Raw genomic sequence first — 22,923 nt, forward strand, 5'->3', positions numbered from 1 at the left:
ATCAAAATTTTCAATCAATCTCTTGGTGATTTACTCCAATATTTGACAAGTGACCGCCCATGATAATGAGATATTATCTTGCATTTGCTGAATTCGCCTATAACAACTCTAAGTTCCGATCTATTCAATGAACTTCATTTGAAGTTGTTTATGGAAAAAACCTGAACTATATCTTGGATTGTGTACTCATTCTTAACTCGGAATAGAGTAGCATGGTGAAGAACTTATTAGCCATATCCAAGAGGTCTAGGAATAAGTTTGAGTCAACCTAAAGAGTGCTAATTGTTATGGAAAAATTTGAGCCGCACTGATAAGGGCCAACTTAGGCAAACCGAATCGACGAGTAGAGCTTCGGAGGAACTATGGCCCTGAATCGGGCATTTGGAGCTCTCATCCGAAGAACTACGCCCCTGGATCGACTGACTGGAGCTATCATTTGAAGAACTACGGCCCTGGATCGGAGTCCCGAAACCTATCTTCGGCCTGGAGGCCAGAGACCAAGTCCAAGACGGGCATTCCTAGCGGGTTCCGACCATGGGCTCCGACTATGGGTTCTGACCATGTACTCTGACTATGGGCTCCGACCATGGATTCCGACCTTGGACTCCAACCATGGGATTCGACCATGGGCTCGGATATGTTAAGTTTGAGGTCTGAACAAGGTTAGTCCCATCACGGGCTCAAGGAACCGAGTTGCAGGGCCGGGTAGGAACGTGGTCGAAGATCACGTTTAGAGATACAGCCCAATAAGGCATATAGGAGAATAATCTGGTGCACGATATAAGGGTAACAACCAACATTTGCATGCGCGTAATGCCCACTCGATGGAATAGATCGTGCCGAGTTTAACGGCAACGACCCCTTATATCCATAAGTATAAATACCAGAGAAACCCATTGCAACAGGTATGCAACATCTCGCACCCCCACTCTACTCTACACTGCTTAGACCCAGTTTCCCTAGCCCGACTTTGGCATTGGAGGGTCCCCTGCTTGAGCTAGGGTCTCCTTTGTTTACTGTTCTGTGCAGGACTAGGGTTCGCTCCGAGCGCGCAGGGCTCGGTGGAGGGTGATCCAGATTTTTGCATCAACACTAATGCTTGGTACAAAGAAGCCGTTGATATTCATTATAATTACTTGGAATTCAAAGAATGTGATTTGGTTATGACATATTTGTAGAAACGACAAATTTCAATGATACCTATAACAAATTGAATAACAAAAAGATTGGTTCATGCTGTATTCTTAGGAAGATATGGGCCAAATGCATATCGACTTAAACTACCTAAAAAAATGGAGATTCGTTTCATTTTCAACATTGTTGACCTTTATTTATATAATGAAAATCTAAATCAATCCACACTAAGTCTTGAAGACTTTATCATACATTCTTTAATTTTAGTTTAATTTAAAATTATTGAAGTCACCAAGTCTTCAAGACTTGAGTATGCATTCTTCAATTAGAATTCGATTTGAAATTATTGATGTCTTTAACGTACCGGCTATGATATAAGATGAAGTATTTATACAACTACACTCAATATCTTGTCCGATGGAAGAACAAGTCCAGATTCAAAGATACTTAGATAACTAGAGATGAGCTACAAAATCTTGATAAGGAATTGTGAAAGATCCCTAAGCTGAACTTGAGGATGAGTTCTTTTGATGAGGGGGACAATGATGCAGCCTAAGGCATGTGCCCTAATAGCTGCCTTGGGCCCCACCCCCACCCCCACCTCTCTCTCTCCCTCCCACCTAAATGATTAACCTCCTCCCCTCTATAAAATGAGATTGGTAAGGGAAGAAAGCTGTCATTGGTGTGTGTGTGTGTGTGTGTATTTCTCTTTGTGAGCTTTTTAGATGCTCTTTGAGAGCATGTGAGTCTCATCTTGTATTTGGATGAGTGAATCCCCAATTTGGTTGAGTGAGTCCCGAGGTCATCGATATTGTTTACCACCATTTTCAATCAAAGCAATAATCCTTTTCTCTCATGTGGATAGTGTTGTAATACAGATGTCTTAAATCTATTTTTCACCGCGCTACTCGACCAGTCGAGGGGCTGGCTCGACCAGTCAAGGTCCGCTTGACTCAAAGTCCAGCGAGCTATGTTTTTTGGTATCCAGGTCACTCAACCAGTCGAGGACCAGGCTCGATCGGTCGAAGGGGTCCTTCGACTAGTCGAGGGTTACGCAGATATAGGGCGGATTTTGTGAGGACTGTGTAAATTTGAGTCAGTTTTAGAAAGGTGCGTAAGTAAAGTTTCTTAAACTATAAATAGGGGTCCCTAGGGCTATTCTAGGGAATGCTAAAACTTTTTAAAATTTTTTCAAGGGTTCCTAAAAGGGTTTTAGGGTTTCTAAAGGGTGTAGTAAGGGTGAGATTCGAGGTTGTTCGAATCGGATAAGTTCTCTCTCTTTGTAATTTATGCTTTTATAGTGAAATTCTGTCGCTTTGTGCTGTGGTTTTTTCCCGAAAGGGTTTTCCACGTTAAATCTTTGTATTCTCTTGTGATTGCTTGGTGTCATTTGATTGCTATCCTAGATCCAGATCTGTGTGATTTCGCAGCACAAATCCCAACAAGTGGTATCAGAGCAATTGTTGGGGCACAGATTTGAATATGAGGGATAGGCAATAATGATAAGCACTTGGTATAATATTAAGAAGTACTCAGGGAAAAATAATTTTGAGTTATGGAAGATCAAGATGATCGGTTCCTTAATTAAGTAAGGCGAAAATGGTGCTCTTGATGAGCGAAAGTCTACTATGATTGATGATGATTGGAATACTCTTGATAAGAAGGCTTTATCATCGATCTGTTTATGTCTCACAGATGAGGTTCTCTACAATGTCATGCAGGAGAAAATTGTGGCTAAGTTGTGGGCGAAGTTAGATGACGTCTATGTGAAAAAATCCTCCGAAAATTGCTTACACTTGAAGCGTCAGTGGTATAACTTTAAGATGACAGAGGGTGGAGATCTAGAGGCTCACAACAATAACTTTAATAAATTGGTTTGCAAATTACTGGATATGGAGGAAGTGATGAAAGATAAAGAACAAGCATGTATGTTACTGAATTCTCTTCCGGCGTCGTATGAGTCATTCAAGGACACAATATGCACCAGGAATAAAACCCTGAGTATCGACACCGTTATCTCAGCCCTTCAAGGGAAGGCTATGAGAAAGCTAAACGACCACATGAGGACATCTTCTGATGCACTATTTACAAGGGGTAGGAATTATGAACAAAGGTATAGGTTTTTCAGGTTCTAGATCCAAATTCAAGGGCAAGGGCAAAAGAAAGGTACGGTACTGAAACTGTGGGATGGAAGGACATGTGAAGAAGGATTGTACAAATCTTAAATTTAAGAGAGAAGAATTTGAGGCTTCATACAGGAAGGCCAATGCTGCCACGTCAGATGAATCGAGTGGATGTGATGGTGATGTTTTGTCTGTGTCTACGATCAAACGGCCATATAATGATCGTAAGGACGAGTAGATTTTAGACATAGGGGCATCTTTTCATATGACTCCTCATCGGAATTGGTTCACCAACTACATGGATTGGGATGGTGGATAGGTGTTTATGGGTAATGACAGTGCCTGTAATGTTGTGGCTGTTGGTACGGTGCGTGTCAAGGTGTTTGATGGGACAGAGCATACCTTGACTGGGGTGAGGCACGTTCCTGACATGAAGAAAAACATGATTTCTCTTGGTGCACTTGAGGCTATAGGGCACAGGTTCATAAGTATTGATGGTGTCCTTAGAGTATTTAAGGGGGTACGAGTGATCATGAAAGTGTAACGACTCGATAATGTTTACAGGTTAATCGGGAGTACTTCAAAAGGTGGAGCTGCAATGGATGTAGCGGATTCCACCTCTGCACGTGTGTGGCATGTTGGGCATGGCCACATGAGCAGGCATAGCATGAAGGCTGTGATGCGTGGACAAAGATACAAAGCAGGTGGAGCGGCCACCTATGAGAAGAATCACACAATATAATCGCATGATATCAGCGAGGTACATGGATGACTCCAATATCGCAGGTGATCCGTCTTCTATTCAGACCTGATGCTGAGAAGTGAAAGGTGATTATGGGTGATGTGATGAACTCGTTGTACCAGATCGACACATGGGAGCTGGTGGAGCTTCTAGTGAGTTGGAAAGCGGTTGGATGCAGGTGAATCTTCAGGAGGATACAACATAGATACAAAGTAAGGTTTGTAGTGAAGGATTATGCTCAGAGAGAAGGGATTAGCTTCTCAGAGATATTCGCGTGATGGTATAACAGGTGTTTATTAGATTTGTGATTGGCGCTGGTTGACCAATGTGATCTTGAGCTGGAAGGATGGATATGGAGTCTGCACTTCTGTAAGGAAAATTGGAAGAGCAGATCTCATGAAACAACCAGAGTGGTTCGAAGTTAAAGGGGCTAAGAAAAAAGTTTGCAGGAGGTCGGTACGACCTGTCGCCTAAGCAGTGGTTTGATTTCTTCATGGTGAGTCAGGAATTGTATGCTGATGACATGTAAATCGTCAATTATGACATGTCTGAAATCAATGTACTGAAGACTCGGTTAAGTGAGACATTCAAGATGAAGGATCAGAGGGCTGCAAAGATGGTTCTCGGCATTGAGACTGAAAGAGGAGTAGGCTTTGGTTATCTCAGGTAAAATAACTTAGGTAGGTATTGATCAATGATGTGATGGACTAGACAAAGCCGGAGAGCGTTCCCTAAGCGTCTCTCCTTAAGTTTTCCTCATGACATATCTCAAAACAGATGAGAAAAAGTAGGATATATCTTATGAGCCTTATTCGAATGCGGTTGACAGTGTTTGCCATGGTTTGTATTATACCCGTTATTTCATAGGCTATCGGTATTGTGAGCAAATACCCCGACAAACAATATCGAGTAGCGGTGAGATGGTAAGAAGATTAAGTCTTTCATTTTGAGAAGACATGAGCAAAGGTGGTTAGGCATGTGGATTCAGATCCGACAGACATGCTCTCCTAGATCATTCTTATAGAGAAGTTCAAGTTCTGTGCGACTTCTTTGGGCTTGGCGATGGCGAAAAAAAGGACGGAGTGTGCGCGAGAAGCTATGATGTGATGCAGAGATAAGAGAAGAGGTCAGAGAGCTACACGGTTGAAGATTGAAGACACGGTGGAGATTGTTGTAATATAGATGTCTTAAATCTGTTTTGGATGCATAACACCTATGGTCAATACTATAGATCTTTGCTCAATTTAGAGATAACTCATTTTTTTCCCCGTACAGAAGTGGACATTTCATTTTAGCATCCTTGCAACCATATTTTGGGACGTTTTCTCTACTTTAAAGGCATTGGAAATAGCTTTTAGCCTTCACTTAATCTTTCACACATGTTTCAATGCATGTACAATGCACAAGCATCCTATGTTTCCAATGGCTTCGAGGCTTTAAAATTCTAGAACCTACATCAATCTAGAGCCTTCATATTTCAAATGAATCTAAAAGTAATGGATGTATCTCTTATCCCTAACTTCATATTTTCAAGACTACGAGTAGGTCAATGCTTTCTAAATGTTATTAAAAACATCAATCTCCAAATAGATTTGATGCAGCCCAAGAGGGCCAAATCAAGTAGTTGCTTAAAAAACACAATAATGGAAAGTATCATCCATCCACACAAGGGAAATCAATCATCACTTGTCTACCTGAGGAAATCATGCAACAAAAATGTACTTTCTGTCAAGTAACTTTGCATATGGGAGACTTGCTTACCTACATAATTATAGAAAGGAGAGGAACATCGCATTTTCTGCTCTTTTCACAATAAATCTCAAAGAAATAATAAAGATAATTTTTTTCCCTTTCTTAATGGAGTTTTCCTATATACCTTTCCCAAAAGCCCTAATTACTTATAATACCACCTATTAACTATCGAGCAACTAGATTTAAACTTTAACAAAACCAACCCATGAGATAAACTTAAAACATGCCACCCATTTTTTAGTCTAATTATATGAAACCGCCCAAAATAATTTTCTTAAATGCAATTATTTACATTTTGAGGAGTCTCTTTATTTTATCACTTTCGATCAAAACCAAGTAATGACAATTACCATGCAAGTACCTACATTTCGGGTCTGAATTGCGTGCTTAGTGGTAAACGCGCGTGCTGTGTTTCAACATTGAAGTCATGGGTTCAAGTGGCCATATGGGATGTGTGTTAAAAAAAGTACTTAACAATAGTTAACCCATTTTTGAAAATGATAAAAACAACCCTAAAAAGTGATAACTGTGGACAACATGGAACGTTCAAATTGCGTGGAGAGTGATTTGGACCATTGTAAGATGGTGGACACAATGATCTAGACCATTCAACATTAGGTATTTTGTAATTTGGACCATTCAAAAGTTGATGGACAACTATTCAATTTGAAAGTAGGTAGACAACTATTTGGAGAGTCCCAAGATGGTGGACCACAATCCAGACTAATGATGTAGACTGTTCCAAGTTGTGGACAACAATATGAACTTAACATTCCATTAGCAAATGCAAGACAAAACTACTTCTTAGGGTTATTTTCATTATTTTTTAGAAATAGCCATAGACATGAGTTGAATTTGACATAAAGTGGTAAAATAAAGAGACCTCTCAAAACCTGGGTACTAATATCTAAAAAATATATTTTTATCTAATTATGCATAAAAGGGTGACATTTTATAATAATAAAAACCATAGATAAGAGAGGATTGTAGCTAACTTAGTAACCAAACTTGATGCCCCCATCCTCTCTCATAGTGCAAACCTTTGGATGAGGCCCATCACATCCTAGCTTCTCATGCTAGCAGCCGAGGACTATAATGCAACAGTCACAACTTTCAAAACCAAGTGTTGTGTAGAAATTTCATCACTGCTGTATAGGCATCTATAGGCTATAACTCAAGTGAGATTAACACTACAAGATCTTAGACACTTTGGAAAGCTGACTCAACATAATTTCAAACCAAACCAAATTTTAAATCATTTTGGCATAATTTGCCACTTAAATTTGGACATAATGTGTAGTCTATTAGACTTGAAAATAATCCTAAGATGTTAGAATTTAAATAATAGATTTGCTAAATAGTCTGGACATTTCATGCATGAGATGTGACCATGTGTTGGGAGAAAAAATACCTTCTCGATCACATATTGAGCAATATTAATGAAAAGAAAAAGAGAAAATATGCAAACCACAATATAAAGATTTACATGGTTTCCTTTCGGTATGTCCATGGATTTACATCGATCCACTATACTGAAAGGCAAAAAATAAAGTAGCAGCTCTCAATACAATGACGGTTTTCTTTCTCACGACATAATATATATTACTCGAAACAAATTAGAGTTTATATAAAATTTCGTGTGAAATTATAAAATTACCCTCTGGGACGGGGCCTACGCCCCTGAACTCTCAAGCAAGGGGGCGTTGCTCCCATTGCGACCCCCAGCGAGCTCAACCCACAAAAAGTGATGGCTGGATGAGCAGTACACATCTAATGATCAAACTTCATAAAATCCTAACAATCTCCTTCTTGAAGACTGATCATAGGCAATCTCCCACTAAACATGCTGCATCTGTAAAAGCTCATGACTTCGTAGAAACTGAAACATGACTTCAATTTCTCTCTGGTGACCACCTTAGTTAACATATTAGTAGGGTTGTGATTTGTATGAATCTTCTCTAAAGTAAATTATCCATCATCCAAAAGTGATCATATAAGATGATATTTGATGTTTATATCTTTGGTTCTTAAATGAAAGTCTGAGTTATTTGCTAGATGAATTATGCCTAGACTGATACTGTACAACTTACAATTTTCTTGCTTCTTACTCAACTCCTCCATGAGACCCTGTAACCATACCATTTTCTTGAAAGTCTCTTTTGTAGTAACATACTCTGCTTTTGTCATCGAGATGGTAACAATATTCTGTAACTATGAGATACAACTAAGTGTTGCACTGCCAAAAGTGAACACAACATGTAGTGCTCTTTCTGCTATCAATATCCCCTACCAAGTTTGAATCAACACATCCTTGCAAACTTATTTCTGACCCTCTGTAGTACAACGCTGCATTGGTAGTACCTATCAAGTATCTGAGAATTCATTTGCCATCTTCCCAATGCTCCTTTTCTAAGTTATTCATAAACCTGCTGACAGCTTCCACTGTATGAGCAATATTTGGTCAGCTTCCACTGTATGAGCAATATTTGGTTTTATTTAGACCATAATATACATTAAGCTACTAATGGCCACGACATATGGAACTTTAATCATGTAGTCACGTTTTTCCTGTGTTGTTGCACCATATTCCTTTGGGAGTCTGAAGTCACCTGATAAGGGAGTACTAACTAGCTTAACACATTCGATGTTGAACCGCTGGAGTACTTTTGCAGCATATTCAACCTATGATAATTTCAACTTCATGTTTCTTCTGTCTTTGCTAATTCTTATACTAACAATTTATTTTATAGCACTCAAATCCTTTATTACAAACTTCTTAAACAATTAATCTTTAAGATTTATAATCTTATAAATGCTTGACCCTACAACAAGCATGTCATCTACATACAAAAGAAGTATGAGACACAGATTTTTAAATTTCTTGAAATAACAATAATGATCAATATGACATCTCTTAAAGCCATCAGTAGACATAAACTATCAAACTTCTTATCTTGGAGCCTTTTCAAATCGTATAAACTCTTCTTGAGTTTACATACAATGTTCTCCTTGCCAGGTGCAATATATCCTTGTGGCTAACGTATATAAATGTTTTGTTCAAAATCGCTATGAAGAAGAGTCATTTTTGTCATGCCCTAAACTCAGAAACCGGGTTCACAAAATTCCCGATCACTGAATTCGGTGTCGACAGCCTCCGTAGTACCCCATTCTCGGCTTTCGGCACCATACACTAGGTTTCGATCCTGGGATCCTATAAGGAGGATTTTCAGCATAAGATTGTTTCACAATAAGCATAACTATAGCATAATTCATGGATAGTAATAACAAGAACACCATCACAAAATTCACTATGACCAAAAACTTTGAAATACAATGTGCATAAAGGGAAATACAATGGTGATAATAACTAAAAACTCCTGAAGCTCTGCGGTACGCTCCTGCTCCTGCTCAGCTACGTCTGCGTCCTCACATTACCTGCACGCGTCTATCGTGCATAAGCTTATAGAAAGCTTAGAGGGTGGTGAAAGTGTGTGCGCAACATAAGCGTGCTCAGAATGTAATATCAGAGTAATGCGGAATATGCTGGTGATCCATGAATGCTAATAGCTGTACCAAGGTAATCCGATGCAAGGCATGAATGCTATCGGCTATACTAAGGCTATGATGTGATGCAAGGCATAAATGCTATTGGCCATACCAAGGCGACGCGATACGAGATGCAACTTAAGCATACCAATCCTCATCGGAATTCATATAATCATACAACTCATCTCTGGGATATCACCGAGGTCTATTACACTCTACGCCAGCTTGCCACCCCTATCCGAATGCATAACTGGGTAAGTGGAAGAGACTTCATTATTCGCCTGCCAATATCGGGCCCGGCTAGTCGATAGCGGACCCATTCCTCAAGCTGGTCAAATTCAACCTAGATATTGTCTCCTCACTCAGGCAGGTAAGGTCACACCTCTTTCCAACCGACCACGACATAGTAAGAGACATGGCCTCCCGATATTCGGCCTTTACGTACTCATACATCCACTCAGTCTAGGCATTGGAGCATCCTCCATGGTACCATAAGGGTTTGGGGACTTTCACCCTGTGACATCCTACGCGCCCTTGTGCTTAAACAGAATTTTCGGTATCCAACCCTACCGTCTGGGCTAAACTGCAGAGGCTACAGCCCTGATGTCGCTAGGGCGAACAATAATCACAATCATACGATACAAGATACATGAGCCACATAGTCCAGTCATGAATCAATCCTGCGCATGCCGTGCTCTCATGTGGGACAACTTCGCCTATCAGGGAGTCCCATGAACAACCTGCCCAATGTCATATGCAATAGTCAACCATATCTCATATCAAGCATGCAGATTATGCATATGAGCATGTATCATGATGCTGCGCTATCACATACTCATAATCGGCATCGATAATCGGCCTATATACAATGCGGGATCCATAGATGATTCGCCGATTTAAACTATAATATAAAGATTGGCCCTCGGCTGTGGATATACCAATCCGATAGCATGGATTCATTCGTCTACGGTGATGATGGACTATGCAACATTAATGGGGCCCAATGATTTGGGTTAACCCACTAATAGAATGATGAGACTGAGCCTAACAAGGCTTGAGGGAAGGTCATAATGTAGACATTTAACTATCATTGCCCATCAATGTGGACATTTAACCAACATTGCTCCGTAGGAGTGGCCCACATAGAGCCTAACATATAGTGGGCCTATGGCCTCACATAAGGGCCTAATGTACATCACGATGGGCCTCACTCATGGGCCACATATGAATCACTTTGGGCCTTACCAAATGGGCCTCATACACCAACATTAGGCCTCATCATATGGGCCTCAAATACAACATATTGGGACACACACAAGGGCCTCATACACATCCCATTGGGCCTCACTCATGGGCCTCATATACATCATAATGGGCCTTACAAAAGGGCCACCAATGCATCATATTGGGCCACACACAAGGGCCCATTAGTGGGTGCGTCACATACATCATAGTGGGCTTAATGGAGCAGCCCATATAGTCCAGAAAATTAGGTAGACAGATTGCCTACAATGCATACCTCAAGGTAGGCTTATTGTACCACCAAAATGGGCCCAATGGGGCAACCTATAATCCAGGAAAAATGGATGGGCAGCTTGGATATACAGTGCATTCATTGGGGTGGGCTGCTGCCCTGGACGGCGTGGAGAAACACATACATTTTGGTTGGCCCACACAACACATGGATAGCGTAATATACCACACATCAGCAAGGTAGGGGTCCACTAGTAGAAACAGATGGACAACGTGAGAGTAAAACACATACATTACAGGTAGGCTCCACACAGCACACCGTCCAGATGGACGATGTCGATCCAAAATACATAAATTAAGGTGGGTCCTGCCCGTCCAGAACGGACGGACAACTGGATACAAAATACATATGTGAAGGTGGGTCCCATTCCACACGTGCAACACGTGTGGGATGGGCCCCACACGAGCTGAAAATGGATGGACGGTGTGTGTAAAACAGATGCAACACCGTGGGGTCCACCGTCCTGAACATAAGGATGGAGTGGATATAGAATAAATACATCATGGTGGGTCCCACCCCCACATGTGTCACACGTGTGGGGTGGGCCATGTCCAAACAGATGGACGACATATATAAAACACATACATCAGAGAGGGTCCCACCCACACATGTGGGGTGGGCCATGTCATGGATGGACGGTTGGATATACAACAGATGCATCAAGGTGGGGTCCCACCTATCCACACGTGTTGCACATGTGGGGTGGGCCCCATGCGTCCAAACGGACGGTGTAGGATATAACGTATATATCATGTTGGCCCCACAACACTTGCTCACGTCAATTGCAACATCCAGCTGTTGGCCGTCCAGCTGATGGATGGTCTAGATTGCCACAAGCATGAGGGGGGTCCACATGCGTGGGACCCACCAGCAGCTTTGAATAAAGCTGATATTTATGGTTTCCTTGATCTAGACCTGTCCAACAGTGGACATCAAGGTGGGCTCTACCAACTGGATGCTTAGAAAAATCTGGGCAGCCTGGATTTTGATCACATCATGTGGGCCACACATACATATCATCATCATCAAAAGAAAAGAGAGAGAGAGAGGGAGAGAGAGAAGGAGAAACGTGTGATGGAGGGACCCCGCCACTATGGGTCCCTTATTACATGCATCATAAACCATACAACAACATAAAAAGGGAAACATGAAAATCTAAGGTGGGACACCATCCCCACCATGCAAATCAGGGGTCTAAATGACCCTTAAAGACATGGATTCAAAGAGAAAATATCATTAAGGGGTCCATGGAAAATGGACCCATCATGGATCATGCATGCACCAAGGATGGGCCATTGGCCACATCCAAAGGGTCAAGTAGGATCTCCACCATTGATTGGTGGGTCCTACATGATCCTATGCAAGAAGATCAAAGAAAGGATGGAAGATCTACTCTAAAAATGACACCCACCTCCAAATCTTGATCTCCTTCTTGTCCTTCTACCACCAATGTGTCTTCTTATCTTCAAGGGAGGGATTGAAGGGTTGAGATTGATTTTTGAGGGTTAGATTTGGGGGTGGAGAGTTTGCAAAGGGCTGAAATATTGGAGAGCTCTCATGGAGGGTTGGTGTTGCTAGCAATGGAGAAATGACAAGGAAAGGAGAGGGGGAGAGAAATAAGAGAGAGAGAGATAGGTAGTTTTTAGGCAATGATGATGGTAGGGCCATCATGACTTGTAAGAAGCTTGCTCATGGGAAGAAAAATAATCATTTATGGGCCAGGGACTAGGGTGGCTATGGTAGGGTAGGTAGGGGTGATGTCATCCTCATGATGACCTAGGAAAGTGTATAAATCAGGATAGGTGGGTCCCGCAACGTGCGGTCCACGGCCATGATCATGCATGACCCACATCTCATGATCTAGACGTCGAATCAGTGCACAAGACGCAACGTCGGAATAGCAGCGACAACGCAGTCGCAATGGCGTGGGTTTCGGGTCAAGATGGCTCGGGATTACAAGATATGACTTAGGATTGCGCGCAAATGCAATCTACAGGTCGCGGGTGGCCGAAATTCGATTGGAAGGACCGCGGAACCCTATGGAATGGAACGGTTACTAGGACATGGGCCTGACAGTTTTTATATGTAACTATTTTAAATGCAAATCATCTGTAGTCACAATGCTTAAAACTGATCTGATAGTAAAAATCTTAAGAACATGAGAAAAGATTTTAGTGTAGTCGATACCTGCATTCTGTTGAAAACCTTTCACAACTAACTTGGCCTTGAATTGCTTAGTACCATTGTGCTCTTCCTTCAATCTATAAACCCACTCGTTATGTAAAGCTGTCTTTTCCTTGGGTAACTGGATTAGGTGCCATGTCTGGTTTGATATCAGAGAATCCATCCCATTATCCATAGCTTAATCTTACTTTTTTTAGTCTTAACCTGTAAAGCCACTTCATAACATTCTAATTCACCATTATCAATCAACAACAAATAAGATAGAGAAGAAAAATAATGGACTAGGTTTATTAACCTTAGATAATCTCTTCACAAGAATAGGGGTATGGGGTTCTGCCTATAAATTTTCATCTTGGGGCCTTAAAATATCCTTTCTTACTATCTCATCAAGTTCTACAAACTCACTATGCTCATTTTTCTCTTTTTGTTATTTAAACTTATGCCTATACACGACAATTTCATTAAATACCATATCCTTGTTCCTAATGTTTTTTTGATTTTTAGTATTCGAAAATTGATAACCAAAATCATTAAGGCCATATGCAATGAATGTGCACCTTATGGACTTAGGATCAAGCTTGGTCCTATTTTCAGAATCGATATGAACATAAGAGATATAATCAAATACCTTTAAACGTGACAAGTTTACATTTTTTCAGTCCATGCTTTCTTTGGCAATCCACCATCCAAAACAATTGAAGGTCCCTTGTTAATCAAGTAAGCTATAGCTTTCATGGCATTTGCTCAAAACCGTTTAAGCAATCTAGGACGGATTTTCATGCTTCTTGCGCACTCTAGAATGGTTATGTTGCTTTCAATGACACCATTCTGTTATGGCATTCTTGGAGTCATTTTCTATCTATTGATTTCATTAATCGTACAATACTCCTCAAACTTATTGTCGCAGTACTCTCCCCTATTATCTGATCTAAGACACTTCAACCTCAAACCTATTTCATTTTCAACCAAAGTTTTTCATTTCTTGAATACATCAAATACTTCCGATTTATGCCTCAAGAAATTAACTCATAATTTTTTACTATCATTATTAATAAAGGTAACAGAATAAAGAGAGATACTTAGAGATGATATCTTAGCTGGTCCCCACACATTAGTGTGAATTCCAACCGCTCCAACTTTAGAGTCCTTCCGACCTTTGAGAAGTTTACATTCCTCAGTTTTCCATAGATATAATCTTTGCAAAAGTCCATATTAATTGATTCCAGCCCTGGCAGCTTTTCTTTCGAAAGTAGAACCTTCATCCCCCTTTCGCTCATATGTCCAAGTGTGTGATGCCATATACCCGTGTTTACTCCTGATGATGCAATTACAATAGAACTATTAGATCCAGAAGTCAAGTAAAGAGTGCATTCTTTCTTACCTTGATCAATTACCATACCTCCTTTGTGATCTTCCATGAGTTATTAGTGAAAAGTTTTCATGTGTCCAAAATCTGCAAGTTGGCCAACCAAGATCAAATTTCTTTTTATATTTAGAACATGCCTAACATCTTTTAATTTCAACACTGTCCCATTCGACTGGTTTATTTGAACGTCGCTATTTCCAACAATACAACAATGTTCATCATAACTTAGATAAACTTTTTCGAGATTACCCTACACATAGTTATAAAGAACACATTTACTTAAAATAACATGAAATGAGGCACTAGAAACTATTACCTAAGATTCATTACGATTATTGAAAGACAAAATTAGGGCATAAAAAATACTTTATTTAGATATATTTACAGAATCTTTATCTCCATAATCATTATTTTTTTAATATTTTTCAAAACTTTATAGTCCCGCTCCATGTGCTCCTTTTTGCTGCAATTCCAAGAACCTTCACCCTTTCCATGCGAAGGCTTAGATGATCCATTCTTCATTGATCTTGATCGACCTTGATTTTTGTTTCCTCTATTTAGTGTCCTTCTCCATTTTTCAGTATTTAGAGCGTTCCTTGATATTTCACTTGAAGATTCAGATACTTTCCTTCGAGATTCTCACTTAAAATGAGGCTCACAATATTATAATACTGTAACTTTGCTGATCTAGTAGAATTGCTCATGACTACCACAAAACTATCATAACTATCTGGTAACAATGATAAGATTATAATAGCTTTGATTTCATTATCAAAATTGAGGTATACGAAGTCCACTTGGCTTGTGACTGTGTTTAACTCATCAAGATGTTCAACCACACTTTCGCCATTAGACATTTTCAAATTGAACAACCTTTTCATTAGAAAAACCTTATTGGAAGCATTATGATTTTTCATACATCCTTAATTAGGCTGCCATCAGATCCTTAATAGTCTTTTCCTTTGAGAGGTTGAACATAAGAAATTTTGTCAAAGAAAGTCAAATTGTTTCCAAAGCCTCTTTATTGAGCACCTCCCATTTACTATCTAACATCTTTTTTTTTTTAAAGAGGAAGATAGAGATCCTTCTAATAAAGGTAATCTTCTATCTACATCTTTCGGAATCCGAAGTTTGAACCATCGAACTTTCCAATTGTTACCTTTTATTCTTCTTATATTGCTCTCATTCAAACTAAGAGCTCTAATACTAGTTATTGGGAGGAGATTTTTTTCAACCACATACTACGCAATATCAATGAAAAGAAAAAGAAAAAATATGAAAACTAAAAAAATAAAGATCTATATGGTTTTCTTTCAGTATGTTCACAGATTCACACTAATGTACTATACTCAAAGGTAAAAAAAAGAAGTACCATATCCCAATACAATGCCATCTCTCTCACACACATATGACCAAATATATATAATCCTAAATGAACTAAGGTTTACATCAAAATCTCACGTGAAATTACGAAGTTGTTATTTAGGTTGGGGCCTACAGCCCCCGAACCCCCCGGTAAAGGGGCACTACCCCTGTTACCTCCAGCGAGCTCACCCACGAAAGTAATGGCTGAACGAGCAATATACCACTAGTTATCCGGCTCCACGAATCCTAACAGCCTGAGCGAGCACTTGTTGGCGCATGTAATGCTACTTTAGCCAAAGATGAAGACCCTTTGTAGGGGTGCAGTGGTGGTGGATTAAGATCCATTGAGGTGGGTGGATCCTTAAATGTGGGGCCAACTTGATATGTGCCTTGCATTCATGTAGTTCATTCATTTGGACAACTCACTTTAGGACAAGATCCAAATCTGAGGTGGACCACACCACAGGAAAAAATGGTGATTAGCCATTGAAAATTTCTTAAAGGCCGCAAAAGCTTTAGATCAAGCTAATATTTGTCTGGTCCCTTCATCCAGGTCTTTGTTACCTTATCCACCGGTTTGGATGGTGAATAAACATTCCGGTGGCCCCAGGAAGTTTTTAATGGTGGGTATTCAATCACTAATGTTTCCTGTGGTGTGGTCCACCTAAGATTGGATTTGCTTCATTTTTGGGATCATGCCCTAACATGAGCAGTCAAAACAGGTGAACGGCATGGATGTAAGTCACATACATCAAAGTGGGCCCCACAGTCTGGGATCCACCCACCTCGGTGGATCCGGGGATCCACCAAACTCGCCCCCCTTGATGAATAAAAAAATCTAAGCCCTTGATTGGTTCGATCGCAGGCCGTACAGAAATCAACAGCAGAGAATGGTTTGGCCCGTTAGGTTGCCATTTTGAATTTTTGCTAGGTTAGATCCTGTCCAATAATTTAAGCCCTTCGATCATATATGCCAAGCTTTTATAGGCCGTCATTTCTATTAATTTTCATCCGTGTCCTGACCGACGGTTGAAAGGCCTAGTTTTTGTCTACGTCAGATATGCAGTGGGTCCGAGCTGGCAGATGGTGGGAGCAGATTAGGTGTGGCCTCTGCCTAAGCAAACATGGTGCGGTCCTGATCTTGGGCCCACATTGATGTATTTGTAGTATATCCATGCCGTCCATCTATTTTGTCAGCTCATTTTAGACACAAAACCAAAAATGAAGCAGAGAAAAATCTCAGGTGGACCACACTACAGAAAAAGTGGTGATTGACCATTAAAAACTTATTGTGGGCCAAAAGTTTTGGATCGAGCTGATGTTTGTTTTTTCCCTTCATCCAGGTCTATTTGACCTTATCAACAGGTTAGATGGAAAATAAACATTGCGGTGGATCCTAAGAAGTTTTTAATGGTGGGCGTTCAATAGCCACTGTTTCCTGTAGCATGGTCCCCATGACATTTTTATCTTCTTTATTTTTGGGCCCTTCATCTAAAATGATCTGGAAAAACATATGGACGGCGTGGATATAAAATACATGCATCAAAGTGGGCCCGACGGTCAGGGCCGCACCGTGTAGGGTGGGCCGGGGCCGCACCTAATCCGCTCCCATCCTAACCGGAAGCGGTTTGCGTACTAAGTAACTCAGTACCGTTAGCGTACTGAGTAAACTGTGTGAGGTCCACTGTTATTTATTTATTTTATCCACTCCGTTAATCCATATTAAAAGATAATTTTACTACTAGATCCTAAAAATGAAGCAAATTAAAATCTCAAATGGCCCACACTACAGGAAACAGTTTGATTGAACCTTTACCATTAAAAAGTTTTTAGAGGCCAAAGAAGTTTTGGATCAAGCTGATGTTTGTGGTTTGTCTTCTTTGTGATCTTATGAACAGGTTGGATGACAAATAAAAATTAATTTGGACCCTAGGAAGATTTCAACGGTGGAAATCATTATTCCACACTGTTTCCTGTGTAATGGTCCAATTGAGCATTGGATTCACTTCAATTTTTGTATCAACCCCTAAAATTATCATTAAAAATGGATGGACGGTGTAGATAAACTACAGACATTAACAGTGGGCCCAACTGAGTTTACTCAGTACGATAAAAAGCGTACTGAGTAACTCAGTACGCAATCCGATTTCATCCTAACCTCGCTCTCTCAACCGCGTCAGCCATCTGACAATCTTTTCACCCTCGGCGCATGTTAGCTTCCAACCATATGATAGGATTTAAACCCAAGCGTCCCATCACAAACGTTCGTTTCAGTGGGCCATCTGAAGTTCCAACACGTTTGCTAAAAACCCCCGAAACCACACAAATCCCAACATCCAACGGTCCAGAGGCTCCAACCGTTTCTCTACTGTGGAAATGCTCTCAATTGAGAGAGCTGAAATCTGCCCATGCCACCATGATCAAGAACAACGCTCACCAAGACCCTTACTTAATAAATCAATTCATTGGCGCCTGCTCGGCATTTCGTCGAATGCATTACGCGCTTCTTGTCTTCCACTGCATGGAAGATCCCAACGTCTATGTATACAATGCCATGATCCGGGGATTCGTTCATTGCTCTTCCCCAATTCAGGCCCTCCGATGCTACGTTGGAATGTCGAGGTCTCGAGTCTCGCCCACGAGTTTTACGTTCTCGACGTTGGTGAAGGCATGCACTCAAGCACTGTCCACGGAATTCGGTGAATCGATTCATGGTCGGATTTGGAAGAGTGGGTTCCAATCTCAAGTGTTTGTTCAGACGTCGTTGATTGATTTCTACTCGAATTGTTCTAGAATTGTTGAATCACGGAAGGTGTTTGATGGAATGACTGAGAGAGATGTTGTCTCGTGGACTACAATGGTGTCTGGGTATGCCCGGGTGGGTGATTTGGATGCTGCTGGGAGGTTGTTTGAAGATATGCCGGAGAGGAGTACCGTGTCTTGGAACACAATGATCGCTGGTTTTGCGAGGTCGGGGGATGTAGAGTCCGCTGCACGTTTGTTTGACCAAATGCCTTCCAAGGATTTGGTGTCGTGGACTACCATGATCTCGTCTTATTCTCAGGGCAAGCGGTTTAGAGAAGCCCTTGAAGTCTTCCAAGCAATGAGGGTTGCTGGGGTTAGCCCTGATGAAGTGACCATGGCGACTGTGATTTCGGCTTGTGCCCATTTAGGAGCTCTTGATTTGGGAAAGGAGATGCATTTTTACGCATTGCAAAATGGATTTGATCTCGATGTTTATATTGGGTCTGCGTTGGTCGATATGTATGCGAAATGTGGCAATATAGAGAGATCCCTGGTGGTTTTCTTCAATCTGCGGGAGAAGAATTTGTTCTGCTGGAATTCCATGATCGAAGGGCTTGCAATTCATGGGCATGCCGGAGATGCATTGGGTATGTTCGATAGAATGGAAAGGCAGAAGGTGAAGCCCAATGGGGTTACCTTTGTTAGTGTTCTTAGTGCTTGTACTCATGCAGGATTGGTCGAAGAAGGTCGTCGGAGGTTTTCGAGCATGACCCATGATTACTTGATCTCTCCTGAGATCAAACACTATGGATGCATGGTCGATCTTCTAGGCCGGGCCGGCCTACTCAAAGAAGCATATGATTTGATAATGACAATGTCAATAGAGCCGAATGCTGTTGTTTGGGGGGCTCTCTTGGGTGGTTGTAAACTTCATGGGAATTTGGAAATCGGCAAAATAGCAGTGGAGGAACTGATGATTTTGGAGCCTGAAAATAGTGGTTATTATGTTCTTTTGGTAAATATGTACGCTGAAGCTAATCGATGGAGTGAGGTGGCAAAGATTAGAGCAGCAATGAGGGGGAGAGGAGTGCAGAAGAAGAGCCCGGGGAGCAGTTGGATCGAAGTTGGAGGCAAGGTTCATGAGTTTGTAGTGGCTGACCGATCCCACCCGTTATGTGACAAGATTTTCATGTTGTTGGTTGAATTAGATGGGCAGCTAAAGATGGCGGGGTATGTACCGAAATTGTGATTGAATTCATGAGAAGTGTAGTTAAAAAATACGAAAGCTTGACTTGACTCGATGCTCATTCAGGTTGGGTTGGGTCGAGTCCCCGACCTGATAGTTAATAAATGTAAATTAAATCTTCTAGGAGTAGAGAATATTTAAAATAACAGGCTGAGTTCTGCATTATTTCTGAACAGAACATAGTATGGATGGACCATTTGCCCGAAATCTCCCAAACTGGAAGATCCTAGCGATTGAATCTTGGGTTTTTCCTCCATCGAGTGTGGTTTGTTCGTGCATTTCTTTTTACCCATGCATTTGCATGCCAGCAACGGGAAGCTTCGAATTGACCAATTGTGAGGATATTATAGGGGAATTGTCCATCCATGATGAGGGCCATGGGACCCATCAGATCAATGGCTTGGATAGAACAACTGTGGGCCCCACATCTACAAACTAAGTTCTGAACATGGAACTTACCTGTTCGGAACGAGTAGGTAACTCTACCACTTATAATTGCATATCACATATGCATTAGAAAGAAAAGAAAAGAAGAAAAGAAAGCAAAGTCATACTTGGGTGTCTAGTAAGAGAGCATATGCTGGATAAGTAGAGTTCACCGTTTTGGTTCCCATGGTCCTCATATTATTATTATTATTATAATTAAAATCTGGTTGCATAGGGTGAGTGACTCGGCCTGAGTCTTCACAAGTTGTCTAGTTGACCAATTAATCCCATGAGTCTTCCTGAGTCAGGGTCGGGTTGGTGCTAGAACCGAGTTGCCTAAAGACTTAGCTCAAAATCTTGCCCAGTCATGTTGACTCGACCCAGTTTCTAGTTGAGTCGGTGAGTTGATATTGATGGGAGCATATACACTTTGTGAAAGGAATGGTTGCAGGATTCTGATATATCTATACATCTTTTAGCAATTTCATTCGTGCAGAATCTGGTTTGAGTATGGTAAAAAATGGGTTGTGCGTGGGCCTATCAATTTTTAAATTTACTGCAAAAAGATGTTGTTTGAAACCATTTCTCATTGGTAAGGCCCGGATTAAGAGCTCATTAGTCATTACAACACCCGAAATGGTGGTCTGTTCAATCTCCATCATACAAGTGGCTTGCATATATAGAGAGAATTTATCAATGTTAGTTTGCTTGGAGATGCATTGAATTTTAATGAGCAAGATGAATGAAGTGGAAATTGTGGCCTTTGGCCCATGTTTGGTCAGTTCTCTAAATGCATGGGAATTGAAAACATGTGGTAAGTGCAAAGAAAATGGTTATATGGAGGCCCAACAATGGCTACTATTATCTTCTTCCACTCTTTGTATGCAGAATCTAATAGACAGGCCATGGGGAGGAGGATGAGGGCAATGATCAACAGGAGATGGCGGAGGGTATTGAGTCCAGTGTGCAATTTGATTCAAACAAACTGCAATTTCGGAGGATATTTAGAGTTTATTTTGAGTCACCGAGTTGCATCAGATGCAAGGATTTCAAGCTCAATTGGTGGAGCCGAGGATGGTGTTAAGGGCAGGACTCATCACGATTGTCATACAGCTGCACTCGATGTAGCTTACTAGCATGGATCCATAGGTAAGCTGCATACTTCAATTCCATTTGCAGTTCTTCTTTCTTCGGTCACTGATTTATCAAGATCATCTTAACACAGTTTTAATTGGCTTGCATTTTAATCATCCATTTTGAGGTGCAATGCTGAATGGGATTTCAATCTCATGGTTTCAATATACCATTGGAGAATTTGGAACTAAGTCCAAACTGGTGTGCCGATGATCTTATTCGTTCATCCACAAATTTTTGTTGTTGTACCATCAGATATAGTGCATTCACCAGATCAAATTGAAATATTCCATTGTGCAGATTGCCCTTCAGCATCCACCATCCTAGAAGTGGGATTCTAGGAAATGTGAACTCCTTTTTTAACCATGACATACTGATTTTGAAAAGTGGGTCCCATCCCATGTTGCGGTATCCAAATTGTTAGTCCATTCATCCTCGATAGCGCGTTGATTGCGCATGAATGTTGGAGGCATAAACAAGGAGTCAAAGGAGTCGTGTGCAAGCTAGACCTGGAAAAGGCATATTGACGCAGGACGTGAATTTAAATATGATATGCAAGATTTCAGGCTTAGATCACACTAATTCAGAAACAATCACACAAATTCCACATCCCACATGAAAATCCAAACATTCAATTAAAGGGGAATTTATGCGGGTCCAAGCCGACATAGGCTAGGACTGGACCAATAAAATTATAAGCCAAACGATGTCAAAGGGAAATAAAATCAACTACTCATGCATAAAAATCAGTCCCTAATCCAAGGGATTCCCTAATTTCAATTCAAGGAACCCTAAGGTGATAAAAAGGGGCAAATCAATTAGGGATAATGTAATATAGGGCTAGGATTCATGAAAAACGGTTATGAGAGGATAAAAACCTGAGCTAAAAGATGATCCTGCATGTGGACAACAACAATGGCCCAGACGGACGTGCATGTGATCCCGGCCGCACGTGTGTGGGGCCCATTATTCAGAAAAAGGCCACCTTGGCCCTGGTCGGCCAGGGATGGACTCCAAAACTCCCAAATCTTAGCTCGATCCAATCTACAGTTTGTGCGTGGTGCTCCGTCGAAGTTTCAACTCGCCTGTGTGCCGAAATCTGGAAACCTGTTGTAATGAAGAAATCTGATGCAACAAAAGGACAAATTCGAAGTACGGATGGTGGGGGAAGATGGAAAAAAAAAAGATGATGGAAGATGGGGGTGAATTGGGATCGATGTGGCTTCGCACCACGGTAGTTAGCCCTTCGAAAAGGGAGGGCTTCGCACCCACTTTTGAATTCTTCCACAACTCACGAAGAGAGCAGAAAAATAAAGCAGGAATTTTTTATTAACTTCAATGAATGAAAATAACTACAAGGGGTGCCTATTTATAGGGAGAACCCTATACCTAAAAACTCGCACCATGTGCGACACCTATTACTTGGCGATTAAGTAAACTAAAATAAAAACCAAATAAGAAAATCCAAAGCGTTTACGATGTTCTAAATAATAACAATAAGCAAAACCTAAAATATAAAACCAATCCGACGAGTGGGCCACGATCATGAGATCCCATGGTGGGCTTTTCTTGACTATCGGGCCACTTTTCTGAACCAAAACTTGTCTTCTATCTAAGAGGCCCTCC

The 22,923-nt window shown here is 41.0% G+C and overlaps 1 protein-coding gene across 1 annotated transcript; it reads left to right on the plus strand.

The window, feature by feature from the left end:
- The first annotated feature begins 17,918 nt into the window (after positions 1-17,918).
- LOC131226233 (pentatricopeptide repeat-containing protein At1g06143-like) lies at positions 17,919-21,764 on the plus strand. Its single transcript, XM_058222013.1, has 2 exons — positions 17,919-19,721; positions 21,052-21,764. Exons 1-2 carry the CDS (start codon positions 17,956-17,958, stop codon positions 21,056-21,058), a joined length of 1,773 nt encoding a protein of 590 aa, XP_058077996.1. The 5' UTR covers positions 17,919-17,955; the 3' UTR covers positions 21,059-21,764.
- The last annotated feature ends 1,159 nt before the right edge of the window (positions 21,765-22,923 follow it).

This window comes from Magnolia sinica, chromosome 14 (genome assembly GCF_029962835.1).
Source record: "Magnolia sinica isolate HGM2019 chromosome 14, MsV1, whole genome shotgun sequence".
Lineage (NCBI taxonomy): Eukaryota > Viridiplantae > Streptophyta > Magnoliopsida > Magnoliales > Magnoliaceae > Magnolia > Magnolia sinica.

Bases quoted from the DNA above. Each gene is read 5' to 3' on its own strand.
- LOC131226233 (XM_058222013.1), top strand. From the start codon at position 17,956: ATGTTAGCTTCCAACCATATGATAGGATTTAAACCCAAGCGTCCCATC.